The sequence below is a fragment of the Aythya fuligula genome, chromosome 21 (assembly GCF_009819795.1).
Source record: "Aythya fuligula isolate bAytFul2 chromosome 21, bAytFul2.pri, whole genome shotgun sequence".
NCBI classification, from domain to species: Eukaryota; Metazoa; Chordata; class Aves; order Anseriformes; family Anatidae; genus Aythya; species Aythya fuligula.
In genome coordinates, this window is record NC_045579.1 from 8,287,609 (window position 1) to 8,315,006 (window position 27,398).

Genomic DNA, 27,398 nt, shown 5'->3' on the forward strand with positions numbered 1-27,398 from the left:
CGTTCGCCCATCTGTTAGGGTGCTGCATATTTTTGTGCGCCTGTAGCAGCGGTAATGGAGGGTGTACAATAGGAAAAAGGAGTTTCCTCCTTGGAAATGTTAAAAATAATATTTTGGTTCCCGTTTAACTACCAAAAAGGCTTCAGTATTAATTTAAATGTATATATATTATATATTTTACCCGCTGAACGGATACCTAAGAGGTAGGATTTTTAATTCCTACACCTTTGTATGAAATGAAAAGATAGAAAATCTTGCATGTAAAAGAGATATTTTATTTAAAAAAAAAACTAGTCCAGAAGAAAATCAGAATTATATAGAAGTTATTCTAAGATGTCAATTTATCATTCCTGAAGCTGAGGTGAAATTTTAACAAATGTGATACTTCATTATTCCCTAACAAAGTCATAGGTGGGACTCATTTGAAATTAGGCATCCTTTTTAGGATGCCGAGTGCCACGTTATTATGTATTGTCCCCACAGTAGAAAATGGGAGGAAAGGACTGTGAATACAAGGTTTTAGTGGTTATTGAAACAGCTTTTGAGAATTGTTGGCTGAAGTTGGAGGGGGTGATTGAAAATCAGAGAATTAAACGTTTCACTGCTGTAAAATATCTGTCCCTAATCATGAAAGTTATCCCATATTTTAAGCTGATCTGCTCAGCACAAGGATGTGAATAGAGACAAAATGCTGTCGGCGCGTGTGAAATGCATGCAAAAAAAACAGGGAGATTATGTTAAGCTTTAAATTTATTCTACATATAAAGTATCAGATTTTTTTTCCCCTTGTGTGCTTTAGGAGAGGAGAAAGAGAAGGGCTGATAATCGTGTAGTTGTTTTGGTGGCTGCAGATTAGCCAGGGTGTGTGTTTGATTTTCTTTTTGCTGTGAATGAATGGATCTCTCTGTGCCTGGGCCCAATAGCTGCAACAAGATGGCGTTTGCAGCAAGGCAGCTCTCATTTTTCAACTCCTCCTCACCACAGCTTTGCCAAACTAGATCTTATTTCGTAATTGTATTTAGATTTACTTTCTCGTTTGGTTTGCTTGCTTCTTTTTTTTGGGTTGGGGTAGGAGGAGCGTTGGAGAGATTATTGAGAGAGGTCGGTGGGTTTTTCTTCATTTTTGTGAGCTCCTCCAGATAGGAACTGGTGGGAGGAGTAACTACTTGTATTGAAATGTTCACATCGGCTGTCACTGGATAAAGGGGTGACATGATTTTTTTTTATACCTCACAGTGACGGCTTAGTACCAACAAAATGCTCTTTGTTTTTCTGAAGCCTGCTGCTGAAAAACGGCATTTTAAACCTGGAAGGCAGGTATTGGGAGGCTCTGCGAGGACTGTACACGGCTGCAGGCTCTCTGCTAGTCAGGTAGTAGGCCCCGTGCAGGCAGGTGCCTTCCTGGGGCACAGAGGAGTCACCTGGCTGCTGCCCAGTGCTCGCCACGTCTGGCAGCTCTTTAAGCTGCTTCTGACCTGAAATTATTGTCATGCTTCATGTAATTGTTCTTATGGGGAAGAGCGAGGAAGGGTTTGGGGATATTAAAAAGGTTCTGCCTCTGCGAGGTATTGTATTTTAAAGTAACAATGGAAAATTCTAAAACAATTTATATATATTTTTATATATATTTTTAAATGGACTTTCCCTTGGTAACTTTTATGATCTTTCACTATAGTGCCAAGCTTCTTAACTTTGGTAGCCTAAATAAAATAGCTTGGTCAATATTTGGTATACTGGACTTTGGCTTAAAATAATATAGTACCCAGTAGGAACAATGAAGAAATGGTTGTTATGTCTCCTCTATTCAAATGACCTCGAAACCCTTGGTAATATCAAGCTTTTTAGTAGTGTTTATGCATGACTTTGTGTATAATCAGGTGTTTGTTACTTTACTGTAATAGCCTAGCTATAGTGCGTAAAGAAGGAAGGAGGCCCAATTTGCAGTTGAAAGTTGTGTGTGTTTTTTTTTAATTTTCATTGGGGGTGGGGGAAATCTGAGATTAGCCAAATGTGTTTTGGTCTATACAGATCCTGTCAAGGATATAGATTTGATCCTGTCAAGATCAAATTATTAAACAAGAATACTTGTCCAATAAATGGTTAGTTCAATCTAGTAGCGCTATTAATGTTCTGTTAAACTTGAAATGAACTGTACATTAAAAAAAAAAAATAATAAATGGTACTATATATTTGGCCTTTCAGTATAGGATCAGAAAGGAGTAGGATGAAATGGGATCCTGTAGTGAGTAGGAGAAATTACATTTATCCTTGTTTAGTCCTTGTAGCTGTTAGGTCATTTAAATCTTTGTCAAAATGTAAAATAGAATTCCACAATAAATCCTAGCAAGAGCAGTTTTTGGATTTTCCCTAATTCATGGAAATCTGAAAACGTGTTTAGACATAGAATTTCTGTGTGTAAGTAATCAATAAAATGAGTGTAATTAGGTAGTATGTAGAACTTTGTGTAGCTTTGTTCTTAATATCATTCAAGAACGAATTTTCCACAGCTATTAAAACTTGAAACCAGAGCAATTAACACTAATCTACTTAGAATGAGAAAATTTTCCAATTAATGCAATTACTTTTGGGATCCTTTAATTATAGCAGAAATATATATCTGTTGTATTTTTTAGGGTGCCTTTTCTTGAAATTAAACCAGATGACGTTGGCTGCTGTATGTAATAACTTCCTGGTGCTTTTGAGCCTTTGGTTTGGTCATGTGGGAAACAATTCTGCTTCTTCTTAGGAGTTGTGATTTCTCAATCACAGTGCAAAATGAGCTACCAGTTCATGTGGAAGTAGCGTTGTTGCTCTTGCAGATGCTTAGTAGGCCTTTTGCTGTAGTTAGGAATATTAAGAAAGCTTTGAATTTACTTAGTTTTGTAGTCACCATGATAGGAGATTGGAGTTCCTTGCTTTCTGTGCAAGCGGCAGTAGATTTGTCTTCTGTATGTCAGGCCTGGCTCATGTTTAGTATCTGAATTGGATTAAATTCTTACTGTCTGTGGATTTTGGCTCTCAGCATTAGTGGATTGGTAATTGATATTCTCAATTTTAATATCCAGTTTTAGCCATATGGCATACCGTATTGTTTCAAGAATTCCACTTAGCGCTAGTTTGCTGCTGGGAAGTTGAAATGAGAAATCACGCGTTCATGTGGTTGAAATACGCTTAGGTGAATCTTCTTTGGAGCCTCTAATGCCTATGTTCATGCCAGCATTCAGGGTATTTATTTTATAGTATTTTACTGCTGATGTTGGAAAAAAACTATAACCTTGACAGTAACTACCTTGTGTTGGCGAAATGTTAAACATTTGATTGAAGATAAAATGGACTATTTTTTAAGGGAGTCTCTCGAATGATCAAAATGAAAAGAATACATACTACATTCAAAATGTTTTTTTTCTCCCCACTGATAATGTTGGAACTTGTATTAGCCAAGGTCGAGATAAAAAACAAAAATACCCCCCAAGCCTCTAAGTTTCTATTTAACATGGAATCTCAATTTATTATTTCTTCACAGGGTGTCTAGTATGCTAGGGATTTGTGTGTGTGGATTTGTTTTTCACCAAACAGAAATGTATGCAGAATCCATAGGTACTTGAGCCAACTGGTAGTTCAGCAGAATGTTAAGAGGTTTTTAAGAGCATTGAGCTGGCTACTAACAGTACCTTTGCTTTAGATGCCAGAATAATCAATGTAAATTACTGTGGAAAGCTTCCTAGTACAAGAATGTTGATGCTCCAGAATAGGTTTTCTAGCAGAATATTGTGTTTTTATTAAGCAGTAGAAGACTTAAGTAGCAAGGATATGGTTTGGCCTTTGAATAAAATTACACATTCAAATTTGGTGGGGAGGTTGACATACAGATATTTTATTGGTCTGCTTTTAACAGCTGTCCTTTTAAAATGTGTTCTTCACAATTAATATCTTGTAAAACAATGTGTATTAAATGTTTGTGTTAGTAGATTTGCTAGCGGCATAGCATGTTATGATAAGTCAGTCTCTGCTTATCTGTGAGACTGCAGCTGGAACCCTGAGTGTACTAGGTGGAGGGGGAAATGTTTGCCCTTCCCTGTGTATTCGTGGGTGCCCAGGGCTAGTTCGTCTTGAACCCAGCTAGAGAGAAATGACACAACAGCATCCATGCCTGCTGTCTGGGAGCAGCTGAGACCTCGTGTGGCTACAGATGTCTTACAGCATCCCCAGTAACACTGAGCATAATTGGATGTCTACAAGACAGCTTGTAAGTGTAAGCCAAAATATATTTTGGGGACATCACGGGGGGCTTGGAAATAGCTCTAAATTCTGCCCAGTGTTTTTATTGCTGACCTGAACGCTCAGTTGTTTAGGTTTTATAAATTTTCAAGTTGCAGGAAAAAAGGATACCACAAAAAATGTTCCACATTGCTCTGGTTTCTGAAATTACAGTTCATTGGTGGGGGAAATCAGTGACACAGAGCACAGGAGTAAGTGTGGGCTTGGGAAAGCAGTTAGGAAGCAAATGCTTCAGTTATTTAGATCTTGCCAGATTAAAGTCCTGTTGAAAACCAGTACAAGTAACTGTAGCAGGTTTACAGTAGCGGTGCTTCACATGTTGCAGGTGTCATTGGAAGACCTGGTTTTGGATTAATGAATAGGTTAGCCTTGTCAGCTGATCCGTGGTAATTATCTGTGTCTGCACTCTTAAGGTAAATACAAGGTTATTAAAGTAAGTATAGCCCTTATTTTATGGAGGTCCAAATTAATCCCAATATCTCCAACTCAGCGTAGACCTAAAGCATGCATGTAGGTGACTCTTGCAGGGCAGCTGGCATCGGGATCTTGCTCATGAGCCTGGGTCTGTTTGGTTTGTGGGCAGACAGAATCCATGTAGGATTGCTGGGATTTCTTACTGACTTGAAAATTCAGGTAATCTTATTCTAAAAATATTTTTCTAAATATTTTTAGCTTAAGAATTGTTGAAACAAAATGTTTTTGCCTATTGTCACAGGATTAAGAAGAGAAGAACTACAGTTATTTTTGATTTGGTGGCATTGAAGAGCTAAAACTTGATTTGTCTGCCGAGTCAGTTTTGGAATCCTAACGTATAAATGAAAACAAGTCTGAAGAATTAAAGAAGGTGATCTGAGGGAGCTTAAAGGAGGTGATGGGTAAGGTGGCTTTGTAACCAATGGTGGTAAAGACAGGCTAAATCTTCGAATTATTTTCATAGGTAGTAATTAGAACTTGAATACAAAAAAATGAGGAATCAAAGGGAAAGAATTATTAAAAATCTATTTGCTGTTACAATAAGAAATGCTGTTTGTTGCTATAAGTGGTTAGTGTGAAATTGCTTCATTAAAAATGTTTTTGATTGATTAATATTTCAGCCTACCAAATCAGCACAATTTCTAAAGGTTCTCTGTAGAAAAGAAATACCCTTCATAAATTACAAGGATTAATTGAATTTTAGATAGCTAAATACATTTTTTTTTTTTCTTACATGTTCCTGCAGTGGTCTGAGAAACAGGAAGGCTTGCTTCAAACTTCTCACCAGTTATGTTAATCATGATGAGAATATCATTGAGCTGTCTTGAAGACTACAGTAATGCCTGCCAGCTCTCGCAAAAAAAGAAAATATTAATTATCCATAATTAGATGGATTAGATAATTTTTGTAGCTTTATGTAATGCAGAACTATATTAAAAACTATGTGAAGATTTTTGTCACTATTTACAGCTTTTTTTTACCCTTGCAAAGGGAAAAAAGAAAAAAACACTTGGGTCTGGGAACTCCAGCATACAGTCTTTCAGACTAGTTGTGAATATTTTACCAATTCAGGTCTCAGTGATGATTTTGCTCATCCTTACTCCAAAACCAAACTGTAGCGACTGTAGAAAACAAAATAAGATGTTCTGCAAGGCTCTCTATATGACTTTCAGAAAGGCAAATGCCCACAACATTGACATTGCTGACAGGAAAGCAATGCCTTGCTTCTGTGGCTTGCTTTTTCTTTTGTTGCATTAGGCTTAATTAAACAGCTGGTACCGTTTATTGTCTTTGTACAGAAAGAACAAGAATTTCTCCTTAAATGATTTCAGGTGAGCTGCTAACTATGCATTTTTATTGTAATCATCCTTTTCTGTCCTTTTTGGCTTATCTTGGGCAAGCTGTAAGGAACCATCTTAGAAGTCTGTTCATTACCACGTGCTTTGCGTTCACCCTGATGTTTTAGGAAATCAGTCAATAAGTGGAGGTTATCTAGAATTATTTGCAAGACCCTGATGTTATGTGATGAGCCGGATGGGTTTTGTTTTATTTTTGTGACATGTTGAAACAGATTTCCAGTTCTATCCTGAGAGAAGAATTTATAATTGTTCACTTCAAAATTGCAGTTTAACTTTAGAGGAAGCTGAAATATAAGCACCTAGTACTAACAGTGTGCGCTTTACCTTAAGGACTTTCTCATTCTTACTGGAACATGTGTGGTAACACAGTATGGCTTACTAGACTTCCTTTGCTGAGGGTTACTGAACAGGCTGTTAAGCCTACAAATGTTTTTGGAGAGATGTAGTCTGCTTGTATCTGTCCAGGTGTCAGGCATTGCAAACTACTACCTGAGGCGCTGAAATCCTTTTGTAATGGGTGGGGGAGATTTGGCTTTCCTTGGAAATTGGAGGAATTGAACTGCCCTGCTACCTTCTGTTTTAAAATCAGAATACTCTGTATTTAGTCCACCCTTTTGGGCAATTTCATTTAACAGTGTTTTACAGAAACGAGCAAGGGATGGATGGCAGGTCGGAGCTCCAAGATTGAAAAAGGACAGAAGATATCCACGTGCATTTTTTGTTAATTCTGCTACCTTAAAAGTTGATGCATAGTTATCTTCAGTAGCGAAATACCAATATTTTCTAGTAAGATCTTTTGGTTAAAACTAGTGCGGTGAGTCTCTTTCTGCCATAAATGTAATTAGTTCTGTTCCACTTAAGTTTAATTGCTGAGCTGATATGTCTTGGTTAATGCCAAATGATTTGAGGTATATGTTAGATAGCAAACATAGTAACGCTTTAATCTGAAAAATAAAGAAATAAGTAAACTTAACTTCCAGTGCATAAAACATCATGACTTACAGCTGCATAATATGAAACTTAGCGTTATGTCTTCAGTAAATACACACGTGGTCTGTTGAGTACCATTAGTTGGTGTGCTTCAAGGTGCTGAGAAGAAAGGTGATTATTATCCTATGGGATTTCTCCTGTTTTGTTCCCAGCGTTGTTTTCTCCAGCTAGCCTAACAAATGTGTTTGGGGGGCGGTGGCAATTTTTTCTGTTTGTCTAGAAAAACAAAGTAGATGTGATAGTCTGCTGAAACCTTTGGTACTCAAAATAAGATCGTGCTGTACTAATTAAAGAACTCTCTTTGTTGGAGCATATGTTTGATATTCCTGTTGCATGTTCTTTGTGAAGTGGTAAAATGCCGAAGATTTCAGCAGATATGCTGCTGTCTAGCAAAGGTGTTGTCTGTACGAAGATCAAGAACAGTTCGCTTGGTGCTTAAAGTAATTTAATTGTGCTTTGGGTTATGAAGTCCTAGATTTTGCTACAAGTTGCCAGATCCTATCTGGCCAGTGATTTGTAGATCTGTTGAGCCTGAAAACCTGTAGTTAGAATTGCTCTTCTTGCTTCTCAAAACCCAGTAATAACTAGTCTGATTTTTGTGGGTGAATGGTGCATAAATACATCATTTTAAGTTATACATTCCATGAACTAATTTTTAAATAGTACATGTTGAAGCCATAGTCTTTGTGAATTTAAAAAAGTTAGAAATGATATTTAAAAAAAAATCCTCAACTGTAACAGTCATTGACTTCTGCTGTGATTGTCTAGAGTAAAGAAAAATTGTCTTCTAGGTATTTGAAATCAAATGGCTGAAATGCCTGTTTCCTCCTAAAATGGGTACTTCAAGGTTGCTCTGCAGTCTTGGTGAATTTCTTTGTCTTTCTGTGTAGGTTTGACAGTTAACAGATGAACTTCTTGCACGAAGCACAGGTTGGCCTTTCACTACCGCACATAAATGCGAATGGTATAGAAAAGCAAGGTGCCATTGGCCAATGGCTTTGTCATGAGCTCTCTCACTTAGTAGGACAAGAAATGTTTTGTTATTGAAATGGGATTTCTTTGTAGATGGTTCTGATATGAGAGAAGCTTTTTTCCCGTGAAAGCTTGGTGTTTGAAAGAACTGTACAGGAATACAGAGCAAGGATATAAAATAGTACCAGCAATGCTGTACTAAGATCAAGCGATGTTTATAAAACCTGTGAATTTCATCCTGTGCCGTGCACAGGCATGCTCCTTGCTAGATGAGTGTGTGTGGGGGAAATAATGGCACATCTCTGCTTTCAGAGTATAAGCAGGGTAGCAAAACTAACTCACTATTAAGGTATTTTGCTTAAGAAATACATCACCTTTATTGGTATTTATCTATCGCATTAATACTTTTGGCTTCTGTTTGTGCAGCTGTTAAGTAGTTTCCTACATATACAGGTTCTTACCCTAGAAGAATTGGTGGTGGCTTTTAAAACTACCTGCAGTTGATTGCCCTTGTTGCAGACCTTACTGTAGAACTTAATATGCAATGTTACGCAGTTAAAAGACTGTGTGATGCTTCAGGTGAAATAATGTAGAACAGGAACACTTAAAAACCTTTGGCTTTGGAAATTATACTTTTTGTTTACTGCTCTGGGAATTGAGCATAATGCATTAAGCTGTATCAGCAGTGACTACCTGTTTTCTGGATATGCACTATGGAGAATTCATTCACTTGGTTCTGATTTCTCAGTCTAATTTATCCTGTAATAGTTTTGTTGTTGTTACTTTTCCTTATCCTTGCAGTTGAGTTAAACTCCAAAGGGCTCGCTCTGGGGAAGCCAGTTATTGCTGCCCTCTGTTGCAGATGGTGGCACAGACATCTGCTGTTCATCTGCCTCACTTCACGATCTAGGCTGTTAAAGAAACCCGGATGGCAAATAGTTCTCGGCCGTGCACCGTGCTGTAAAACTGATAGTTCAGCTTCTAGTTAATGAGCAGCCCAGCTCTTGCAGAAGATGACGGAACTTAGAAGCAAACAGGGGGAAGCTGGAGCTGAGTACAACTGCAATCATGTTGTTCACAACTCAGTCGTTAATATTCTGTGTGAGGCTACAAATATCCCTGCTTCTATTTGTAAAGGACCGTGATGATTGGTGCATTGTCTGCTACAGTTGGTGTGTTTTCTTTTTTAAAAACAAGCTCAAAAACACCTTTTCCCTCACCTTCCTCCCCACAAAAAACAAACAAACAAAAAACCACACAGTTCTGCACAACAGTAGTGTTCAGTGACTCCAAATAAGCATGAAACAGCCATTATGTAAAGTGTGTGTGCAGAGGATCAGGAAATAGGTGCAAAAACGTGAAGGGTACAGGTCTTTGTTAAACAGGCTTTACTTTCCGCACCTGGCACATATTTTTGTCTTCTGATATGTCCAGTTTTCTTTGTCTTAGTTAATTCCCACCCTGGCCTGTAATCCCAGCAGTGCTTTACCTATTAATTTTTTTATTACTGTGTTTTCCTTTTTATTTTGATCACTTACCCTGATTCATTCTATCTAGAGGAATACGACTGCAACCTAACCTGATGCCAGTTTTAAGAGGGTTAATGCAGTACTGTGGAACAAGGAATGTCCAAGGGTGAAAGCAAGTATTTCCTGTTGTACCTTTGTGCTTTCTCTGGCGGTGCTGTCCCTGGGTTGTACTTGAAGTTTACGTTCCATATCGGCATTAAGCATTGTTGCATTGTCTGTTCCTAAAAACCCCTTTCAGTCCTACTGGCTTTAAAGTCTCCTGTGTTACCCTACTTTTCAGTCCATCAGCCTTGTTTTCCTTATTGCTGTTCTCCTGTACCTGAACTGGTTTTATATCAACGGTACACATCAAAATACAGCAATTGCTGGGAGAAATCAATGAGCTACTAGGAGGTATAAATCATTGTTATCAAAACTAATGGAACTGCTTGCGCATTGACTAAAGATGGATTATGTTGATTGCAGAGCTAGAGAACAAAGTATTACTCAATCTATTTTGGGTAAAAAGATTATGGAAGTCATGCTATATTTTAATCTCTACTTGAGTATTACCTCATGCATATAGCAGATACAAGATTTTTTTATTGGTTTTAAGTATAAATACTCTTTTTTATCTTCAGACTGGTGCTGGGAAGTGGTTATTTTTGTAGTATGCATAAGTTCTTTCTAATAATGCTTTGTTAATCGAGATCAGTGCAGTTCAATCATCTAAATTTTTATTTCAGTGAAATAAATCTACTTATTAATTAGTAATTAGAAGCTTGGTAAGTCTCTAACATAGTTGTAAAGAAGAAATATTTTTCTTATGGTTATGATCTCTGAGGCCATGTAGTCTGGGTAGCAAAGGCACAAAGAGAGCAGACAGTTTGTTCAAATGTCCTAACTACCTTTTTTTTTTTTTTTTTTTTTGTTGAAGCAGCATGTGATAATAGTTATGGTAGTTGTTAGTAGTTATTGAATCTTAACCAGCCTATTTAATAACTATCTACAAGATGGGGGTACCTTTTGCTTTTTTTGTATTTCTCATTAAGATCTTAATAGGGTAAAGCTTGTTTATTTTCTCAGAGTTGATCTTGATGAGAGTACAAGGAAGATTCGTGTTACTGAAGTACTTTTCCAGGACTGGACCCTAACAATTAAAACCATTTTGGGGGGGATACTCTTTGGACTGTATGATAAAACACAATTCTGATGTAATAGGTTTTAAATTAACTTTCTGCTTCTAAAAACAATTGTTTTTCATTACTGTTCTGAGGACCTCACTGTCCCATAAGACAGGTAAACTTGTGAATATCTTGACTGAAATTGGTGACTACATGCTTGGAAGAAAGGAGAGTGCTTTCAGAAGCAAAACTGACTGTCCATAAAAGTCTGCCATATATCTGTAAATGACTTGCTTAGCTCAAGGATAATAACTTGCTAATTAGATTGGATCTTGCTACTTATTTTAAATTGTTTGACTTTTAAGGATGTAAAAAGTAATATTGCTAAATGTAGCATCCTGAAAGTTGGTTGGTTACATTCTTTAAAGGGTGAAAATAGGAAGCAGCTCATTCTCCTTTGACTGAGTTGACTCTTTACTAGCTGGCATTTGTAGAATAAAATGAATGATTTGGCTTCTGTTGATTAAAATAGTTAAGCTGAAGTTCATGGAAATAAAGAATGCAACAATAGGAAGTTCTCATTTTTGGTGCTCGTACTTGTAGAGTCTTACTGATTTCATTTTATTTTCACTAGTATTCATTCTTTAGGTTGTTCTTTATTGTAAATAAGTGATCACATGGCCCGTTCCCTCCTCTAATAAAATAAATATTGTAGAGAAGATCCTAATGTACCTCCTGATGTCTCTGTAATGGTAATTCACGTGTTGTTTCACACATTTTAGTAGCGTTGAGAAGATAAATTGGAAGATCATGCCAACCTATCCCGATAGAAATGTGCTGGCAGCAGAGTTGAGAGCAATATTGTTTAGGCCTTCGGAAAATCTGTGCTCTTGTCTTACACTGTAACTGTCAGTGAATGTCAGTTTATCCACTTGATGGATTTTATTGTAATCTTAAGGATTTTTGGTAAGAGGAGATGATGTAATTGCCTACCTCTGTCCCGGTTTTTGCATCTAGCCATTCATATGCCTGTTTGACATTACCTAGTTGCATGCTGTGCTCTCCTGAGCACCTGCTATGGAATTGCTGAGGGAGAATTTGAAGAAATGATCATGATAAATACGTCAGTCTTTGTGAGGATTCATTGAACGCACTTGAAGTCACAGAAAATGAATTGAAAACCTGCTGGAAAATTGATATCTCGAAAAGACTTGTGCTAGTTGTGTGTTAGGGAGATGGTGTTTGGATCCAGTAATACTTGGTTAGATATTGACCCCTTTAGAGCTGCTGCCCTGTTCGTGGCAATAATTCTGACTAGCAAGAAAATCTGTGAGTGTCAGTGGTGCTACTGTTGGTGTAGGATGGAGATGGCTGTATTGCACATGCTCTGCTGTGCTCAGGTACACTCCGGTCAGTTTACAAATGAATTGAAAATGCTCCCCAAAAACCTGGAGGTTAGTGGTGAGAGTCAAAGGAAACAATGAAAGGTGATGATTGAAGTTAGAACCAACTGTTTGGGTTCTGTAAGGCTCTGCAGATAAAAGCCTATAGTAATAAATGTGTAGTCATCTCTGTGTTGGTTAATTAACAGTAATATATTCTTCATCAGTGCTGACTTGGATTTCTTTTTCAGTGTGAAAGAGAGATGACGGGTAATACATGGCTAAAAAAAAAAAGTGCTTCCTTTTGGATAAGGAGATATTTTATTACATGGTGGTTTTCAGAAACATTTTTTTCTGATACAGCTAGAAATTTATGTGCAAACAGGTTCTAAGTTTTCTTGACTACTGCCTTTCTTAATTGTAAGGTCAGGAAAGAGGAGAGGTAAAAGTTCCCTGACCAGTTTGATGAAGTTGATGCAGTTTATTGATAGATGTGTTGCTCTTCCGAAGTAATTGCATATAGATAACTTTGAGGGGGGAAAAAATAAAACTGGAGTGTTTTGGCTTTTGGCATTCTCAATTTAAAAATGTTTGTTGAAAACTGGTACTACACATCAGTAATTTTTGTTCTTAAAACAAGTTAGGTTCCTATGGCAGCCACTTAAAATACTTTTAAATGTGAATTTCCTCCAGAACAATGCAGAAAAGATGTACTTAGAAAGCCTTTTAACTTGGATTGCTAAAGCTACAATAGTTATTGATATCAAACTACTTTAAAGATCTCATAAGAACCCTTTTAGGAAAAGTATGTTTGCAATAGTTCTTCTATTTGTTTATGTAAATTCAGTGTTGTACCTAGAATTAAGATTTTTAATAACGTACCTAGCTTGCAGATGAATTTAGAAAGGATTAATGAAATGACCTGTTACAGGCCAGATTTTTATGCTTAAATATTGCATCAGTATGATTTTTTTAAATGTAGGTCATGGGATTAGCATCTGGAAATGTGAGTATTTTGGCAGTAGGGCTCTTGTCTTCCGTGAAGGCAGCTTGAGTTCGTTCACTGTTGGTGGCAGGAGCCAGGCCGCTGTGCTGCCGGGCTGTGTTACACTGTTTTCTGCCCATCAATGTTACGTTTTAAGAGAATGGCAAACTACCCTCAAGGCGTATTTTCAAATACTGCTTAAATATAAGGAATGATGACTCCTCGGGTCTTAGAAAATCTGGGCACGCAAGCAAAAGCTGGTGGATTATGCAAAGCAGATAGAGGTGGAGTTGGGTGATCATTTGGTAGATGTGCTGTGCTGCTGTACAGTGTGGAAATAGCCTGTGACACATGGAGTATTTTGCGTGTAGAAGTTAACTTTCTTATGAATCAGTTTGTAACACAGTCGGAGGAGACAAAGGTAACATTTTCTGAGACTATTTTAATTTGGGACTTTGAATGTAAAACTGTGGTAATGAATGTGGGCTTTGCAAGGCATTACAAGGTTTCCATACTAGTTACCAGCTGGTTTCTACCATGAATTTTCTGAACTAAAAGCGGAATTATTTTTTGCTGAGCACTAGAAGCTATGTATGATGTTTTTTTAACAACTATTATTGTTAGATACTGTGTGTTAAAACTGCTGCCCTCACAGCTTATTTGAAGGCAGACTGATCGAAGGCCATGTTGGCTGGTCACAAACTGTTTTGTGTAGACCCCTTCTGTCTGGGTTTTCCTGTTTCATGTGCTGAAAAGCAAAGCTCCAAGATGAAGGAATGTAGCCAGAACTGCAGTGAGGCCCTAGAACCTAGAGGTTGCTCTGTTCCCTACCCAGTGATCTTCCAGTGTTACATGCTGCTTTGAGTAAAAATTTTTTTTCCTAATGCAATGTCAGTAATGGAGGAAAAGTGCACAGATCTCTCCGGGAGGAAAGTGTTTCCAGATTTCTGGAAACAGGTAAGGAAAAAAAGGAAATGTCACTTGAAATGTTAAAGTTACAGCTGGCTCTTGGAGGAGCAACATCCGTGCAGATATTGACATCCTTCCAAGCTTTTTGCTGTCTGATAAAGCTGCTTTTATGATGAAAGTTAGGACCAGTCCATCAAACTGAGGGTAGTTTTGTGCGTACAGAATAGCACTGAAACATAGCTTTACATTTCTGACTTGTAGATTCTGTTTCCTGGTGGCATAGCTGGGATTTTACATTGTTGGCAGTGATTGGGAAAGGTCATGTAATCTCTTGGGTTTTAAGATATTGTTCTGTGATAGTAATCAGCTGTGTAGTGTGTAAGAAATAATTTTAATAAAAAAGCCTCCCATTGCTAGTGTTACTGCTGTTATCTCTGTCATGTAGCTTGATACATTAGTGTGGTGGTAAGTGTCGGGTGCCTGGCACGAAGCATCCTAAAGCAGTGAACGTCTGCCCAGGTCCAGCCCTCCTTGCTGAGCGTCCCCCTTCACATGGGTGGGTGTTGCTAAGGGAGATGAAATAGATCAGCAAAGTGACTTCACTTGAAGTTTTTTTCTACCTTAATAGTAACACTGATGGTTGCTAGCAGTCTTCTATTAGTTTAGATTTGTTTTTTTCCTCTAATGGAATTGTCGCTGGCTGAGTACCTTGGCTCACCCAACCTTATGTGCCAGTCTTGTAGGAAGATGGTTTATGTAATAATTTAAGATGGAAGTGGCATGATGGTTGTGGAAACTCGATTTTTACTAGTATTGACGGAGATCTAATTTAAATTATATTGATAAAATCCCTCATCAGCCGCCTTCAGGCTGAGCAGCTCTCAGCACCTCCTCATCTGAGCAGTGCTTCAATCCCTTCTTCATCTTCATGGCTTTTGGCCGGAGGCTCTCCAGTAATGTGGTGGGTGTTGGGGTTGAGAGAGTTTGAGGCGAAGTTGTCACCTCCGTGTAACTACTTCAATACATTTAAATTAAAAACTATGAGAATTGACAGCAGTTAGTGAGTACCTGTAGGGAAGCTTTACCCAGAAGTTATGGTGCTTTTGTCCTCTGAGAGTTGCTGCAATCTTTTCCTTTTAGTCCAGCCTGCTATGCAGAGGGCTGTGGGCAAGCGGACCCTGGTTGTTTCCCCAGTCGTCTGTGGGGCTGGCTGACCTCCAGGTGCATTGGTGTAATGGCGTAACCACTTGAACCATGCCTGAAGCATTCCGCGGTACTTTGTTCTCTCCTGTTTTAGAAACCCCAGTTCCTGATGCTGAGAACCTCAAGCTGTCAGCTAAGCAGGGCTATAAGGGCTGATTAAGGCACTGTACGAAGTACAAGAATTTCTTTTTTTTTTTTTTTTTGCTGAGCCAGTACTGTGGTGTGATGAATGAAGTAGCCTGTAATTTACATGTTGCTTTTACCAGGCTACATTTTATCTAAAAATGGAAAGCTGTGGCAATTCAAATCTTTCTCTTAAGTGGTTTGTCTACTTTTGTTCTTAACTGAGTTCCATCTGTAATGTAGAATTGAAGATATCTGAGTGCCGGGCTTGCATTCTGCAGGCATCAAAGGATGCTTTCAGCATACCTAGGTGAAAATCTAACCTGATTTAAACAAAATAAACTGAATTTGGAAAAGTTTGCTTTACAATTCCTTACTCTTCTTGCAGGCTGCTTAAAGTAGCATTTTTTGTTTGTTTGTTTCAGAAAGCATATGAAATCTGCAACACATATATTAATGAGGGTGCAACACAGGACAATAATGGTGTGTGTTTTGGCCTTTGCTCTTGTGTATTCTATGTGCTGTTCCAGTGTAATTTTACTTGTTGATCTTTCAGGTAATTCTCTTGGAATTCCACTAGATTTCATGATGTTTGCAGTGTGGGTAAACTACCCTGTGAACTTTTGGAAGATGAGTTGTGGATCTTTTTTTCAGATGTTAAAACAGCCATGTCAGACATGTTTGTTTCCTTAGGGATGCAGGGAGGGGGAAGAAATTTGGCCTCCAAGCGTGAGTTACTGTTTTATGTCTGGAAGTGTGGTGTTCTGGCAGTAACAAGCAAAACTGCTTATGCTGGGAGTTTCATAATCGCAGTACTAACCTGTTCATCTATAAATGGGCTTGGATGAGGACGACCCATATCCTAAGTAGCTTAACCTCCATACCGAGCACTGAAGTAGGTGGTAAATTTTTCAGCTAATAGTGAACTGTAAAAAGCAGAAACTTGCGTTGCATGTAAATGGTTCAGCGTAAAGTATGTCAGGTTGTAGACTGGCCTTCTGATTTAAGATTACTTTGATTCATTATTCTTGCTTTATGCTTAAAATCATCTTTTGCTGTCCTGATGCAGTGGATTTGAAGATGTACACTCAGGTTTCCATTGACGTGACTCAGGGCCCTTGTCTTGCTCTGTGATAGGAGAGATCCCAGCTCTTTCCAATGTATGCATAGTTGCGAACAGTCCAAATCATGGGGTGAATGATAATCATTACTTTGTGCTGCCAAAGGAAGAAGTTGGAAATTTCTTGAAGCCTTCTCAATTTGCTGTGAAGCCAATTTGTATGTTGTGTTATTACCGTCTTCCAGAGTGCTTGTTAGTTATTTAATATGTCCATTTTCACTCTTTCATATACTCTGTGGTTAGAAGTTGTTGCTCTTCTGGAGGGAAGTGTGTTGTGCTCTCACTTGAGCACATTAGTAGGAGGTTTATGTAACTTCTTTTGATAAAATAGATATCTTGATATTTAACTGTGCTTAGAAAGCAAGCATACCTCAGGAACAGTATTGAGCAGAAATCCTTTCAGTGCTTTGAAAATGTAGATTTTGCAGGGTGCTTTGTACAGCAGAGAAAACTCCAGTGCTGTATGAGTGTGAGACCGTGTTCTGTCATAACCCTAAACACTGTAACAGTAGAGAATTCTGTATTCCTAGCAGAGGGAAGAACTAGTGATCTGACGATTGCAAGAGTTTTATTTAAAAAAGAACATTAAAAACTTCTTGAGCAAGTCTTTTGGTTATGTTAATATTACTGAAGCAGTAACCTCTTCTTCATGAACATAAGCCAGCTGTTCACATTAAGTAACAAAAAATATCTCTGCCTTGATAGTATTTGAATTTCTGCTAAATTTGTTAGGAAATTGATGCAATTTGTTAATCATTGGACTCATTCTGATGTTTTTCTTTTCAGAATTTACATGTTTGACAGCAGAAGTTGGCTTTCTACTGTAGTAAGAGAAAATGTAAGTAGAAGAATAAGGTAGTTCCTTTTTTTCTAGTGCTTGAGAAACTTGTACTATTTTTAAAAAGTGGCTAACCAGTTTTTTTAGCTATTTCTTAGTCTGTGCAAGTCTACCTATTTTCTACAGTAGTATGCGTGCTCTTATGTCAACAGGAAGGATTTTAAAATGGCCAGGAAACTTGCTAAATAATAGATGTTAGTGCCTGCCTGCCTTCAGAAATGGAACTGGCAAAGCAGAGGGAGACCACAGATGAAACTGTTTCATCTCAGTGGGGCAGGGAACTGTAATAAATAAGATGATTAGAACAGTTATTCTCTCATGAATGAAAAATTACTTATCAGCCATGTTTGACAAAACAAGGCCAAATTTCTTGTTAGCGAAGTGGTTCTTTGTGATTCTTTTTAGTCTTTCTGTATTAAAGCAGAACCAAGAAGTTTCAGAGTTTATATTCTGTGTAATTGCTACTAATATTCTTGGAAAAGTGGAAGTTTCATTACCTTCCAGACTATTAACTAAAAACGTTTCTGCATCTTGCGAACCCCTTAGTCTATGGTGAGCATTACTGGTTAGTTGTGTGTTGAATAGAAAGGAGTTTTTCAGTTAGATTTTTTTTTTTTTTTCCATTACTGGATACTCCGCTATTTTTCAGCAAGGGAGCAGCAAGCTAACCCATCTCCTGAGGTGTTCTCTAATTACGTACGTTGGTCAACCCTAGACATCTTCTGTGTTCTTTTTTGGAGGTCTGGAAGCTGAAAATGAACTCAGTGTTCCAGGTGTGGACAAACTGTTGCTTTACATGATGCCATTATGATATTGCCAGTATTTTCTGTCCTATTTTCTGTGTAAGCTTTTGTTCTGTTTTGACCAGCATGCTGTACTAAGCCAGTGTCTATGAGCTATCCAGCACATGCTTTTTTCCTTCAAATAAAGCTTCTATCCCAGAAGCTTGTGATCCTATCCCTTTCTTATATCTGGAGATGTGTACTTGGGTCAGAAGGCACCTCTAAATGTTTGTCTTCTATTTGGAACATGCAAATGGTAGAGTGAACACCACAAATTTGTCCCACAAGCGATTCTGATCTTATTTATTGTGTTTTCTGTGGAGTAAGAGTCAAACAGAAATCAACATGTACTTGGTTTAAATAACAAAAATAAAAACCTACAGCTTTTCAAAGTCAATATGATGCCAAAACACTGGAACTATCAGTGGATTGCATATGATTCCTTTGTCATTGTGAAAATGTACAAGCTGCTGTGCATGTTACTAATAGGATTTATGGTATCAGATAGATTAGCACAGCTTCTTTTAATCAGATGACCTGCTATGAGACTGTTGGGTAGGCATAATGTGAAGTCACTGTTAAAGCTGTGAAGTTTTGGCTCTGTTTTCACAAGTGATGCGTGTTTTGTGTTTTGTTTTTTTTTGGCTGTTTCATACATACTGGAGTGATGTGTATTAGCAGGAAGGGTGTTGAGGGAACAGATACCAGACAGCGTATTCATGTGTGAGAAAGTTGATTTAGCTACCCTTATGAAATGACTATGCTTGGGTAATGCTTCAATGATATAAATTTCCTTTGTGTTACCAGACTTCACTTCAACAATGTCATGATGGTTTTACTTGTTAGGTAGTACTCAAGGGGTAGACCTTTCTAAATATTTGACTTAGCTGTGACTTGAGAAATCAGTGGTCTCTTAATCTGTGGAGGTTGTTCATAGGACAGGACATTTAGGAGAGGACTGAATGTTCCATCTTTTCTATAGGAATGGTGTGGGAAAGGAAAATTAAAATGAACTATGTTGTAAGGTTTGCTTCATTGCTCTTATCAGGTAGTTTTAGAGAAATATCCCACTCATTTAACTCAAGGATATGTGTTTGGGTGAGCTCTTTGGAACTCATTGAACTCAGTACTTTGGATGAGTAGAGGTAAGCATTAGCCCACATACAGAAATTATGGTATTAATGATATCTCAGTTCCAGTAACTGGGCTTCATTGTATAAACAGCTTGAGATCTGGAAAGGATATTAAAGCTGTAGCAATGAAATGAGTGGGTTTGAGCTCTTCCTTAGCCCTTTAATTGTTGTACTGTCACTGTTTTCTGAGGGTTGACCTTTATCTTTAAATGAGAGTTGTTACACTGGTATCCTAAGCATATCTCTGTTTGCAGGAAATATTTGCAAGTTTTGTAGATTTCATAAAGTTTTTTATTTTTTCAAAGATTCTGTGCAGAATATTGTATTGTTCAATATATAATTGACTGCCTGTCTTGTGTGGCATAGAGAAAAGTGAAAATTTAAATTTGAGATGAGTGATGTGATAAATTCTTTTGACGTAACTGAGTTGCAAAGTTTATAATGTATGAAGAGTAACAAGTTAGCTGTAGACAATGCTTGGTTTTCCTAGGTGGGATACAGGGAAAGTGACTCTTCTGCAGGTAACTTGTAAGAAGAGATTAGAGACTTGTTATTTGGAGTGGTGAGGAGTAGTAAACTGCCTTGCAAGTACGCATATGATTGTCCCTAGCAAGAAGAGAATTATCTACAAGGTACACTTGTCAACAAGATTAGGGGGAATTATTAGGCTTAGAGCAGAGACACTTAAGCACTTCAGCCTGTGGAAAGGTCTTGAGTGAGTTCAGCAAAGTGAAGGTGTTATTCTTGAGAAGCCTGCCTTCAAGAACACAGTAACATATTCAAAGGAAAGTGAGGTAAGCGTGAGCTTGACTGTTACCTATTTCTTCACATCTGTGGTGATAATTTAGAAAAGAGGATTGTGGAACTTAAGTAGTGACTTCTGGCACGAGGCTGGCTTGACTTGGAAATTAAGTAACTTCCTTCAAAACACTAGAAATAGAAGCATCGTCCTTATCAAACAGTTTCTCTTGGAAACCTTATTTTAGAATGTAGTTAAATGCTGTTAGAACATGCCAAGGAGCAAAAGTGTATTATTCCGTGATGCTAAATTGTGCATGTTTCAGGTGAGCCTCAATCCTTTATCGAAGTTCCTGCTGCTTCGGTCTGTAATATGAATAAATCTGTATAAATGTTTCCTTTGTATCAAGAGTGTCAATAGATTAAAATATTTTCCCATACAGTTAACTGACCTTACCTGTTCCTGCTCTTTTAAAGGTTGTAATTTCTTTCTCTTTTTTAATGCTGGGTACTAGTAATCTCTGCTGATTTACTCTACAGCTAGTCCAGAAATTCTGATGAGGATGAAAACCACGGGTCTTGTATTTTTGGCATAAATTTAATTGCATAAGATTTAGTGTAAAAGAAATGGGGAAATGGCCAAGTTGATTGGCTGGTTGACCCATAAATTTTACGGTCTGCTTCAGAACACTCCTATATTTTGATGCCCTTGGCTTCATTAGGATTTTCATTTCCTTACTGTGAGTGAGTCCAGGCAAGTTGGCAGGAATTAGGACTTCCTGTTGATGTTCAAGCAACAAAGACTACAAAGAGAATGTGGAAATTGGGTCTAAACAATTCCTATTGATGCCGTGTCAGAAATGCAGTTCAGAGTTTGGAGCTGCTCGGAATGCTGAAATGTTAACTTAGAACATCAGATGTGGAAGTGTATTTAACTTCGCTTTGCATACTTTTCTGTGGATACATGGTATTACAGGTCTGGAAAACTTCCAGGGTTATAGGCAGTTAGCTACAGATTGTCATCCAGCAAATACTGATGTATGAGTCCTAGCAAGTGACTGGAAGTTGAGATCCATGTACGTATGTCTGGCTAAAGGCGCTTGTTGGTTGGGTTCTGTTTGTTTTTATTCTTAGGGGTTTTGAAGGGGTTTGGGCTGTTCTGTTCTTCCATTAAGTGCAAAGAAAATGGAGGCAGAGTCCTGGTGCAGAGTGCTGTCTTGAATTGGATGTGAGAGGTGGGAATGGAGGCTCCTTTCAGTTACTGTATTAGACATTGCAAGATGTAATGCAAGGTTTATTTGTGTGAAGAAAGGCATGCATCTGCCCACGTTATTGTGCCATCCTGTCAACTGCAGGCTGTGCCTGATTTCCTTTCGGTTTCTTACATGTCTGTATCAGCGTCGCTGCTTCAGTGCTACCACTGGTCAGAAAACACCCAATACAACTGGGCTGCTTCCTCTGGCTTTGCCGCTTGTAGTGCCCATCTGTGCATGCAGTATTAAGCAATGAGGCACAAGCATGAAATAAGCTTCTCTGACATGGTTTGAACTCCTGTGTGTATGCAAATGACCCGCAATGAAACTACAAGGTTCGGTTTCTGTCAAGTGAACTTTCTCAATTTTTTTTTTTTGTTTGTTTGTTTTTTTACTAGGGTTAGTGTTCATCTCCTTAGCCTTCTTTCTGTTACATACAAAGATGGTTTTTGTTTGTTTGTTTTTTTACTTAAATGTGAGAGGATTTTATTGCATAGCGCACAAGTTCTGGTAAAAATAAATTGGCATTGTTTTAAGCTTTCTGTTACATGCAGGAGGACATAACTGCTTTGACTGACATTAGATTATTCACCCTATTATATTTTTAAGTAAAGCTGCCTGTAAATCTTCAGTGTAATTACCTGCAACTCTGCAGCTGGAATTCTGTGTCCTAAATCTTTATCTTAATCCTGTCATTGAGTTGTTCTGACCTTGAGCAGAACATTTAAGTTTTGGATTGGAACTTCCTTCCCTGTAATAGGGGTGATGCCATCTTTAAAGTCTTGGTACTCTGCCTGGAGAGGTTGGTATTTGTTTAGTGGGAATGGGGCTATTTATTAACTTAGGGTATGGCAGAAATAAGATATTAAAAAGCTGAAAGATCTGGGAATTAGTTGCAATTTCTTTTTTTAAAATAGTTTAATTCCTTTGACAGAAGTAGTTCATACTAGTCCATAGTAGGGCTGGACTACATAGGAGCTGTAGACTGTCATGAGCCTGTGCTTAGAAACTGCAGGCAGACCCAACTGTAGGGTGTTTTGTCTTAAATTTACGAGGAACAAAACATCTTGAGAAACAGATAAACATTCAAAATAAAGGTGGTTAGGGGATAATAAAACACTCTTGACAGGTTTTGTCTTAACTGGATTTTGGACTAAGCTGAGCAAGCAATCTTAACAGGGCTTAAAGATGACCCTGGAAGCAGAAGAGAGAAGGAGACCTAGTTTCACAATAAAGTGAAGGGCTTTGAAGTTGAACGAATGGAGGCTTTGAGACAAACTAACTGAAATTGCTTCTCTAAAATATTTGGGGTTTCAGCCAAGAGTGTAAATTTGTAAATGATTATATGACAAGATAAGGCTTGTAAATTCCTGAAGGTCCTCAGTTCAGTATACTAGCAAAGAGAGCTTGGAGTTGTATCTGGTTGTGTGGGATAGCACTATTTAGGGAATGCCAAAGCTTTAGCTCTTGAAACTGTTTTCTTAGATAGTGATGTTTGCTCTACTGCTTTAACTTGCCTTCACAGTATGTTCTCTCCTACTCTGATTAGGTAAAAATTTGGAAGTTATCCTCATCTTTCCCCTTGGGAAGGGACTGCTAAGAGCTTTAAAAAACAAACAAACAAACAAAAAAAACCTCATGCTTGCAAAGATAAATAAGCTGATTAAATCTTTACAGAATAATATGTAAAACTGCTAGCAAAGCATTTTCATTATTTAATAGTAAAGGGTCAGTTCTAATGTTCTCAAATAACTACCGGCAGCATATTTTTATAAACTTTAGGTACTCTGTGTAGTATTTGAAAATGGATCCAATACCTTGTTTCACAGTAAAATGTGAACTTTATTAGCATGCTGCTTCTTCAGCTTTTTATATTGATGTCAAGCAGAGCTTTTTAAATAAAAAAAGTTTAGGTACTGATTAGTTTTATTATAGAACACTAGTGAGAATGCCAACATTTTGACAGTGTGAAAATGCCAGCATCTTTTTTGGAACATACTGGGTGATACCTGTATGGGAAAATGGTCCAATTATTGAGGAACTATATATGGAATATTTGGGAGGGGTCAGTGATGATTGCTTTATTGAGCCTTCATGTTTTTGGCTGCAGAGTACAGTGACAGAGCAATACGTTAGTGAGTAATCCGGAACATACCAATGCTAGGAAAATCGGGTATTGGTGGGAAGAGGTGGCTGTTGGCAGTAATTGCTCAAACTCCTATCACCCTAACATTCCAAAAAAAAAAAAAAAAAAAAATCTGACAAAACGTTAATGTCAGAATTCTGTCTGGGAACTTTCAGGGTGATGTTTTAGTAATTTACAAGTACAAACTTGGACAACATTAATGAACTACCTCCTTCTATACAGATGTCAGAACAGCATTTCTTATAACTGCCATGTTTCAGACAGAGTTCAAAAAAGGCCTTTTTACAGCCTTTTGCAATTGCTTCTGTCAGTCTCTAAATACTTCCAATTCTTATTCTTTGATAGTGGGATTCCTTACTCTATTAAGTCCTACAGAGATACCTGAATTTTGTGTTTAACCTTTGTATTATCTGCTGGTAAAACTGAGTTCAAGCAAAGTTAAAACATAAAAATATGAATGAAAGAAAAGATGCCAAAAAGAGCAGCCTGGAAGAAAAAGGATAAGTCCAAATTGTATTTTATTTATTGTGTCTGGAAAACTAAGCATGCTCTGTGCTAACACCGTATTGTGAAGAGTTTTCAGGGAAAATCACTTGTATTTCAATGCTGATAAACCAATCACTGCCCTTTTAAAGCACTATTTGAGATAAATGAAAGGACTGTCTGCTTTCATAATTTTAAGTTGTGACTTCTACTAATTCTCATTCCTGTCACCTGTCTTTCAGATTTCCGGTTGTCTCAGAGGTGGCAGCGAAGCACACCTTTAGCACAGGAAAATGAGTGAGCTTGACCAGTTACGCCAGGAGGCTGAGCAACTGAAAAACCAAATCAGAGTATGTATTGTTACACAAATCATCGTTCATCTGTACTGTGAATCTTGAGGATGGCAGAGATGGAAAGAAATGATGTATTAAGCTGATGTGCTTGATGTTTTCACAGTGTTCAAGTTAGTCATGGATATTTAGAAAGTGCAAGCACATAGAACTACTTTAATTTTTGGTTCTTGATATTGCTCAGGAAATGATAGCTACACAAATCCACAGAAGGTATTAGATTAAAATGAACAGTTACTGAAAATTTTCTGAGCCAGATCGTAACAGTTCTTTCCCTTCCATTGGGATGTTTATTTCACGTTCTCTTTTCAAGTGTTTTCAAAGAACAAATTTGGGGCAGTAAGTCGGTTCCAGATATTGACCTTGCGCTAAATAGTTAAATGGTAATTCAAAAACATATGCCTTGTTAAACTTCCAGTAACCCTGTGAGAAAACAAGCTGAAGAATGAAGATGATGAAAACTTCCTGAGCATGGTTAAAGGTTTACATAAACTGTATCTGTGGACTGTCTTGTGAAATAGCAGTATTTAGATGAAGATTATAGCAACGTAGTACATCTTTCTGAATAGATGGTGTCTGCTCATTTTCTGTTACTGAATAAAAGAAGTAGAGGGAAAACAGTCTATTTATTTAAAAGGACTATGTAGTCCAAATGACATTTGTTTTAGTTTTAATTTGAAAAATGTATTATGGAATGTAACATGAACTGGTATGTTGTCAGTATTGTAATTAGTTGTGAAGGGGAGCATGACGTATGCAGACCAAAGTTAGATCCATTTTTCAAAATTAATTCAATGATAGTAAATGATTTTAGTACAGACCAATTTTAAATGTTCACTGATGCTGAGATTCACAGAGACTTTGCTTGAGGTCTCATGCTTCTGTAGGAGGGACGTCAAAGACTGAACAGCTGAAACTGCCTATCAGTTATTTCTTATTCCATGTGATTTCTCTGTATATAACCAATATGTCCTTCTGTGAAATTCTTTAGGAACTTGTTCTTTGAAGTAGGTTGATGGTAACAATGCTCTTACATATTGAAAGGAAAAAATCCTGTACAAAAAAACTATTGATTGTTTTTGTGCATCATAGGTTGAGATGTTCAAGACAAGCTCTGAAATACAGGCTGTGACAGAGGATTTTAATTAGTAGACTCTGGCTAGACTCTGGCTAAGGTTATGTCTGGTACACTTTCCTGTCCCCTCTTGCATCTTCCTTCCATCAGTCTGAAGCATCTGTTCTCTGAATAGCCAGTCGTATCTGGTAGTGATCTGTTGCATAGATCTGGGAAGATACAGTACAACAATAGAAATAAATAAAATTTCTTTCTGCTGTTGTGTTTGTTCTGAAGTCCTAGTCTTTAATCTAGGAGTTGTCAAAACTAAGTAGAATTATTGTCTGCCTCAGGCTGAGTTTGTAGTACATGCCTTCATTGTTCCCTTTCTGTCTCAAGCCTTTCTCAAAACTTGTAGTGTATGGGAAGTATCTTTTTTTATTGCTTTCTGGCTAGCCAGCCAACAGGAAGCGTGTAAACTGACTGCAAAGCTCAGATTTGTCACTGGTACCAAATGCTACCAGTCTCTTACTCCACAGAATGAAATCTGTGTGCTGCAGTACTATGCTTACAAGTCTGAGTATTTGTTCTCATGGCAGTGGAGTAAGTAGGGACAGAACTCACACGCAATGTGCGTAGTCCAAGACATGAACTCCCTGTTCTCTGACAAGTTTCTTCACACCCTTCCACTTTTTCCCTGCCTGTTTCTCCTTGCTTGGGGGAAAAAAAAAAAAAAAAAAAGGTTCCTTAGATGGTAAGAATTGTCTAAAGCTAGCTGTGTTGGTTCAGATTTTGCCAAAAGTTCTTCCGTTATTTGTCCATGGCAAGATCATAAGGTACTTGCTTAGCGTATGTCAGTGTAGTTGTTCAAAGTGTATTTGCATGTTCACCACGTGAATACAATTTAAAACTGAAGTGTATCCTTGCCAAAATTCATGAGGCTTTGATTTGAACTTAACTTAGAACAGGTGTAAAGCCATCTCACCCAGACACTGGCTCTTTTCTGGTGGTTACTATTTCCCCCAAGAGTGAAAACAAGGCATCCTTTCTTTTCCTGTAACATTCTATGGGGAGAATGTGATACTCAGGCACTTCTACGGCTTCTTGTCCTCTAAAAGCACGAGTTTCCATGTTCCAAGAAAAATTATAATGTTAAAACCTAAGGCTATGATTTCTGAAGTCCCATTTCCACTGAGAATGCAAACTTCAGTGAGGCGCACAGTAAAGGACTGGAGACTAGTCTGCAGTCTAGGACTGGAGACTAGTCTAATGGGTTTATGTACTGGCTTTTTTCTACAACTATATTTATTATCCCAGCCCCTTCAGACATGAAAGCTGTATAGAAAAAGAGAATATAGTGTATTACTGCATGAAAACAAGCAAGAGCGCTCTTATTACGGAGTAGCATTCAACCTGAAATGAGCATAAATCAATTTATTAGTATGACAGTTTGTTTCGCTGCTTTTAGTTTTTGTTTAATGCTTCTTTCAAGCAACTATGCATATTGCTGGTTACAGCTTAAACTGAGTCCTGGTACAAGGATTTGCATATTCACAGATGTGCATGTGGGTGCACACATGCACACAGAGAGAAGATGTTTGCATGTGCTTCTCGAGCAGAGTTCAGGCAGGTGCTGATAACTACAAAACCATGTGCACTTCAGAGAATATCTGCACAAGCCTCTTCAATTTATTTTCCCCACTGCTAGCCTGGAATAATTCTCTGAAGTGTGTGTTCCTAGGCAGAAAACAAATCCACTAAGTCTGAACAAAAAGCCCCAAAGTATTTCCTCTGGAAAACTATTCTATTACCCAGTAGTTCTTACAGCAAATTTGAAGTTACTTAGCTTGTTTTCTTTTTCTTAGATGTGTTTTCTACTTCCTTCTATGGTTCAGGAACTTTTCTCTCAGATTTTCATGCTTTCAGATAGCAGTTTTGTTGTTTTCTCCATTTTTCTCCCTTGCAGTTGCATATACTTGTCTCATCTGTATCAGTCCACATTGAGTTTTTGTCAGATTCTTCCTGATTTATCAGTTTTTCTGGTAAAGAGAGATTCAAACGGCTAGAAAGCAAATGGGATTGCATCAGATCCACATTAGGAAAAGGAAATTCAATATTGCTGAGCAGAAGATCCAAATTTTTTGTTTTTCCCTTTAATAGTTTTTCTACTATTCGTCTGAAAAAAAAAATCCAGT

At 37.7% G+C, this 27,398-nt stretch overlaps 1 protein-coding gene across 5 annotated transcripts in view; it reads left to right on the plus strand.

The window, feature by feature from the left end:
- The window catches only part of GNB1 (G protein subunit beta 1), a 44,664-nt gene that overhangs the window by 1,206 nt on the left and 16,060 nt on the right, over window positions 1–27,398 (plus strand). For 3 of the 5 annotated variants that reach the window (XM_032201565.1, XM_032201560.1, XM_032201561.1), the window contains exons 2-3: window positions 17,213–17,264; window positions 24,042–24,149. In XM_032201565.1, coding sequence (XP_032057456.1) covers window positions 24,093–24,149 — 57 coding nt within the window. In that variant the 5' untranslated portion in view covers window positions 17,213–17,264; window positions 24,042–24,092. The remainder of the gene's footprint in view (window positions 1–17,212; window positions 17,265–24,041; window positions 24,150–27,398) is intronic. The other 2 variants (XM_032201562.1, XM_032201563.1) reach the window with 1 other exon arrangement.